Genomic DNA, 6,576 nt, shown 5'->3' on the forward strand with positions numbered 1-6,576 from the left:
GGACAACACTGGAAATGTAGATCTACCGCATGCTTTCAGGTGCCCTGAATAAATGACCTATCACCATTAATAAATTGTCAGAAAGCTGGTGGAGCCGGCGTCGCCGTTGATGGTTGAGGTCTGAGCTGGCTCATGCGGCGAACCATGTCCTGAGTGACGTTAGTTAAGTCCCTAAAGCAACGCTCATGGGTGGCACTCACAAACAGGGAACTCAATATCCACACGAACGGTATGAAACAGATTACAGAGTCCTGTAGCAGTGGAGACGCACTAATGGCTGACTCGCTAGTGGCAGCAGGGCAAATCTCCGTAGGCAGACATATCCAAAGGAGCAGGCAGAAATCCCAGTGCAACAGTTCCATATGTGACAGTATGAATGAGGTAAGTGGTGGTGATTGACACTTGTGATCACCAATCAGCGACGAGTGCTTCCTATTTTAGAGCGGGTTGGTTGCAGCCTGTCACGTCTGGATCCTCCACTTTCTGTTTATTGATGGTGGTTTCAGGTATGTGCTGTTAGCCTGTAGCAGCTCGCTAACTTTTTAATTACTGTTTGTGTGGCAGTAACGATTTGCTTGTTGCATCCTAGATTGTCTTTTCATCTGTGCGCGTGTCTCCTTCGGTTACTTCAGTAGTGGATTTGATGACTGCCCTCCTTTCAGGTGTGTGAGTTGAAGCTGTTTTGTAGCAAACAGATCGTCTAGCTTCGCTTGGGGCTTGACAACTTGGCGGGTTGGTTTGAGTAATGTGCAGTTCCCTGTACTTCAATTTAGCAGCAGGGTATATGAAGGCTGTGTATCCTGGCCTGTGAACGGATTATAAAGCACATTTATCTTCGTTGGTAAGTGTCTTGCATGTGGTTATGAGTGGGGAATTCTAGCGGGTGATATGTAACTATTAGTAACACTGTTTTCTGTTTTGTTATTCGTATTTGCCGCAGGATTCTCCCTTTTGTTCCGGGAGATCATTGTTGCAGCTCTGTCGTTTTTTTTTCTTTCTTTGGTTTTTCCTTTTCTTTCTTTTGAATTTGTATGTGACTCCATTTGACTGATTTCATTTACTTCTGTTCATAAGATTTATTTGGTTTGATTTTCTTTCAGGAGCTGGGGTCCCACGGGTGAAGGATCTTTTTTGGTGGTGGTGCTGCTTCAACGTTTGCCGTGGGACACTTTTTGGAGTGTTTGGGTGTGTGATCTGAGTGCACGGTGGGATGTGTGATCTGAGTGCACGGTGAGGGGTGTGATCTGAGTGCACGGTGGGGTGTATGGAAGTGTGCTTTTTGGATAATTAGCACTCGTAATCACTCCTGTGGGTAACCTCAGTCCTGGAAGTTGGTGTATTTTGTTTTTGTTTATTTTGTGTTGTGTAAATTTGGTTTTTATGTAACGTGTTTTCTTGTGGTTCTGTTTTATTATTTGAATCAGTTACCAGTCACTGTATCTTTAACAGTGAGGGTATTACTTCCTTTTTGTTGTAAGGTTTATTTTTGTGATTTTGTGTGAATTTCTGTCTTTTATGTAATTTGTTTTGTGTATTTTTGTTATTGAACCGTCATTGGAGAGAGGTGCCAGGAGTGGCACCTGATCATTGAGGCTATTTTAAGTGATTTTTCTATTTTGTTGAAATTCATTGTGAATACATTTTGTAATTTTATGATACCTTCCTGTTTCCTGCCTACCTTTTTATAAACAAAGCAAACCTGTGTGACCTAATAATAAACCTTGGGGTTTATTTCTATTTCCTGGGTGAACATCCCCCAGGTGGTGTAGTCGAGTTTTCTACAAGTAGATGAACTTGGGTTTGTGTGTTAAAACCTGTACCGCACCCCACCACACACATAATCCAAAAACCAACAGGCAGACAAACAATAACGCAGACTTAACTGAAATACCAAATACAGGCAGGGTCAAAACTGGGAAGACTAACATGGGAAACAGGGCAGGATAGCTGCTCAGGCATGCAACACACATGCTGGGTGAGGCCTTATATAGTGATGGAGATACAAAATGGCCACCGCAATAAGTGCTAGTCCCAAAATGGCCACCACCCCGGAAGTGCAAGTCATGACATAAATGGCCAGGGAAGAAGTTGAAAGACCAAGCAGAAGAAGGCATTCAAGGAAACAGGTGGTTGGAAGTGGTCTGCCATGTGACATATTATTTTTCTTTTTTCTGGTATTACCCTGCTATTTTCTCTACTACATCACCCCTGTTGATACCCCACTCCCCAATCGCACACAATCACCACTACAACATGTGCACACCTCAGCTGAACTGTACAAAACAAAATTCTATAATTAATGGGATAGTATAAAAATCTTAAATTTTTCCATACACCTTTTTCTGATCTGTTTTAGATGCACTGACTCAACAAATGGGAGCAGAAGCAGTTTCGGAGTACGCATATCCAAATGCTGTCCAGAAATGGCTCTGATACACTCCAGATCGTGCGGGTGGGACTGGACGACAGACAGCTGCACCGGTTCCTCCAGTGTCTCTGACAACCAACTGATTCTTTTTTAAAATGTTTAAACCTGTTGTAGTGCATTTGTTGTCCCTTTTGTAAACATTCTGAAAAATAAAGAATTTATAGACATGCTTATTGAAATTGCTGTTATTTATATATTTCAGATTTTTCTCCTGGCTGTATATAAAGTAGGATTAGTTTTCACAGTACTGGGGAGGACAATGGGTAAACCAGGGTTAGGAACCTGTGAGTTAGCCAATGTCAGGACCATGAACACTGATCAAGCACATGGAACCTCAAACAGCAAGAAACTACACAGAAGTGAGGAGAAACACTAACATCTTTGTTGTTTAAAATAGGTTCATGTGTTCCAGGTGAAACAAATCCAGGGAGCAGGTAACTTTCCGTAAGTGTCACTTCTGTAACACTGTGTGAACCAGTAGCCAGTGATGTAATGGTAACTCTGACAGTAGTAATCTCCTGCATCTTCAGTCTGGACTCCACTGATGGTCAGAGTGAAATCAGATCCAGATCCACTGCCACTGAAACGAGCTGGAACACCTGACTGTAACTGGTTTACATATTTAAACAGTAGTTTAGGAGCTTCTCCAGGTTTCTGCTGATACGAGTGTAACTCTACACCAGATGAGCCCTTGTACACTGCCTGACTGGTTCTACAGTTGATGATGACTGTTTCTTAATAGGAGAGCAGATTGAGGGACAGCAAATAAACTCAGATGGAAGGAGTAAAAATGAGTGGAGCGATAACAGATAGAACAGGAATGAGTTTGATAATCAGATACTGATTTGTTATTTGTAAAGCTGTTATTTTTTCAGTTGTGACAGTTAGCACCATGACTGTGTAGAAAACTAAAAAGTAGTACATATGATGGACTGTGTGCAGTGTGGTGTGATGATTATTGAGAGATATCTAATGTGAGTTGTGAGTTAGTGTGGTGTGGTTCCTCTCCTCCACAGAGTGTCATTGTGTCTTATCACATCCTCCAACTCAGCACCTGCAGTCGCTCCCAGCTGCAGCAGTGCAGTCTCTCTACAATCTGACTGAGGGAGGTTTTTGTACGACTCTATAACACTGTGTGAACCAGTAGCCAGTGATGGAATGGTAACTCTGACAGTAGTAATCTCCTGCATCTTCAGTCTGAACTCCACTGATGGTCAGAGTGAAATCAGACCCAGATCCACTGCCACTGAAACGAGCTGGAAAACCTGACTGTAACTGATTTACAAGTTTAATCAGTAGTTTAGGAGCTTCTCCAGGTTTCTGCTGATACCAGTTTAAGCGGTCACCATGTGAGTCTGTGTACACTGCCTGACTGGTTCTACAGTTGATGGTGACTGTTTCTCCTGGAAGAGCAGATTTCACTGCAGGAGTCTGAGTTACTGTGGCTTGACCTCTGCATTCTGTAAAAATATATTTAATGTAGCATTAATTATAAGTTAAATATAATAATAAAAACAATAAGTGTATTTGTATGAACAGATAATTGTAGATATAATATGAAGCAGTGTCTGACCTTGAGTCCAGAAGATCAGTGACCAGATGAAGACGGGGATCAAAGTCATGGTAGCTGTGGGTGAAGTTGCTGTAGCAGCAGCTCTGAGTCATGAAGTGTTAAAGTCACAGCGCTATAAACACTCCCAGAGCACTGAAGCATGTGCTGCCAATGCAAAGTGTCCTCTAAGTATGGAAACACCTTTACCACATTCCCCCAATCTTACTGTAATTCTAACACTACTACAGAGTTATTGTGTGAATTTTGCTTCTGGGGTCAGATGGAGATTTTCTGGAAAATACTTTAAGGTCTAAGATGCATAAATAAGTGAATTAGAGAGAGAAGCTTAAACTTTCTTTGGATGGTGTTTGTACTGAATGTTAATGAGTTTCTCACTGTAGTGGATTTATGGTGGAAGAAGCAGCATCAGTGTTGGCAGTGAGTAAATACACACTAATATTTTTGACTGTAAATTAATGTTTAGATTATTGTAGGACTTAAATATCATATCATAAATTCCTATCAGTCTACAGAAGGAGTTCTCACTTTATTATTCCCACTTTAGCTCAACACATTCAGCCATAAATTGCAAATTTCTCATTAGTGCATCAGCATTTTTACTCAGTGAGGCATTATGGGTAAAACCTGTGCATCTGCAGATCTACGTTTTGTGAATTTTTAAATTTGATTGATTAATTTGTATGTATTACACACTAGATGCATCCTCAGTTTAGACTGACAAACTTAGTGCTCAAAAAAAAAAAAAACCACTAAAACATAATTTAAAAAAAGTCAGAGTGTTAGTGGTTTAATCAGCAGATGTGAACAGAAGTTGGTGTTTTTTAACTGTTTTGTAATAAGAGGTTTAAATGGATGGAGAGAGCAGTGAGTTTATAGCAACAGGGTTTTTGTACAGCCACTAAACCTGGTTCTATTGTATCAATGTGCAGGACTTTTGGTGGAGGAAACCTGTTTCCTAATTACTGAAATGGAGTGTGTTCAGATTAATGACTGAAATGGAGCGTGTTCAGAATGTAAGAATATAGTTTATATTTTTTCTTCAAATCAGTTCTACTCATATGTTTTTAACTTTATATTTGTCAAAAATCCTGTTTCTCAAATGTTTCTTATTTTAGAAGTTTGACAAAATGTATTTGACTACAGTGCTAGTAGCTAATTATAATTTAAGTCTACAAACAAAATATACGTCATTGTTCGTACATATTACTGTGACATTTTTTTGTTGAATTAACAATTAATCTTAGAGGCCATGAGTTCATTAAATGCTGTTGATGTTTCTGATTATTGAACACTCAGTATAATTCATATACAGTATATAATTTCAATGTCTAGTAATGACAATTATATAAATCATTATGGATCTAACGTAAAATTATTTGAATTTGAATGTGAAACATTTGTGATGCTCCACTGAACTCAGCTCTGCTCTGTAAGATATAAAGGGAAGTGAAACACGCACAGTGAGCGGAAATGAAGCCTGAGTGACTGACAGCTGTCTAGTCCTGTCTCAACTGTGTGTGTGTGTGTGTGTGTGTGTGTGCGTGTGTGTGTGTGCACGTGTGTGTAGGTCTCACCCAGCCCACTGTGACAGTGCTGCCCACCTCCAGTGTGGACCTGCAGCAGGAGAAGGTCACACTCATGTGTGTGGCCTATAAGGGCTTCCCCTCGGACTGGAGGCTGAGCTGGATGGTTGATGGGAGCAGCTTGAGCTCGGGGGAGAGCCACAGCACCGCCGTTCTGCACGCGGACGGCCTCTACAGCTGGAGAAGCACGCTGAGCATCCACCAGAAGCAGTGGAGGAACAAGGTGGTGACCTGTGAGGCCTCCAACGACAACCAACCTACAGTGGTGAGCTCAGTGGACAGAGAGCAGTGCTAAGAGCTGTGAGCTCACACACACTTTACTCAGCTCACCTTCTACTGTGTGTTACATGTGGCCTTGACTGCTCAAATGTCCCACTTTCATAATTTCATTTACATTATTAACGGGAGCTCACACACTCCTCAGTTTAACTCAGCTCTTCTTCTTACTTATCACCTAAATATGTGTGTGTATCACTGCAATGTCCTGCTTTGAATTATTAATAAAAGCCTTTGAATCTGTAAACACGTTTGCTGCACTTTATTGGTTATGCACATCATAAACAAATCACCAATGAATCTATTTTACTATCTGCTATAGAACCTATTTGTCCCTGAGAAACACACCTGATGGTCTCCACGTCCTTAATGAAAATTTACCCAAATTATACATCGTGTGTGTTTATTAACATAGTCTGTGTGTATAGGTATTTATGTTTTAAAGCAATGTAATTGATATTATTTTAACATTAACACAGGCTTCCACCTAAATCCTTGTTCTACATTAACAACCAACAAGACAGAACATAAATTATAGCTGAATAACAACTGCAGGCATAACAACTGTATAATAGCAATAATAATAATAATAATAATAATAATAATAGTTCAACAATGGGATTTTATTCCATAGTGTTCCATAATTTATTCCATATTCCCAAATAATATCGACTCTTCTGGGAAGGCTTTACACTAGATTTTGGAGTGTGGCTGTG

The 6,576-nt window shown here is 40.3% G+C and overlaps 1 long non-coding RNA gene and 2 gene segments (V, D, J or C); 2 read left to right on the top strand and 1 right to left on the bottom strand.

Moving 5' to 3' along the window:
* Nucleotides 1–479: 479 nt before the first annotated feature.
* Nucleotides 480–2,712, top strand: LOC117598166 (uncharacterized). The gene is made up of 3 exons (XR_004578858.2): nucleotides 480–506; nucleotides 590–841; nucleotides 1,101–2,712. It is a non-coding gene; the product is annotated as an uncharacterized LOC117598166 (long non-coding RNA).
* A 76-nt stretch (nucleotides 2,713–2,788) lies between these two features.
* On the bottom strand, nucleotides 2,789–4,101 carry LOC117598036 (Ig kappa chain V-V region L7-like). The segment is given in 2 exon segments: nucleotides 2,789–3,888; nucleotides 4,002–4,101. Coding segments are annotated over 2 exon segments (420 nt in total).
* Nucleotides 4,102–4,614: 513 nt separating this feature from the next.
* On the top strand, nucleotides 4,615–6,087 carry LOC117598031 (Ig kappa-b4 chain C region-like). The segment is given in 2 exon segments: nucleotides 4,615–4,618; nucleotides 5,569–6,087. Coding segments are annotated over 2 exon segments (315 nt in total).
* The last annotated feature ends 489 nt before the right edge of the window (nucleotides 6,088–6,576 follow it).

Source organism: Pangasianodon hypophthalmus, chromosome 9 (assembly GCF_027358585.1).
Source record: "Pangasianodon hypophthalmus isolate fPanHyp1 chromosome 9, fPanHyp1.pri, whole genome shotgun sequence".
Lineage (NCBI taxonomy): Eukaryota > Metazoa > Chordata > Actinopteri > Siluriformes > Pangasiidae > Pangasianodon > Pangasianodon hypophthalmus.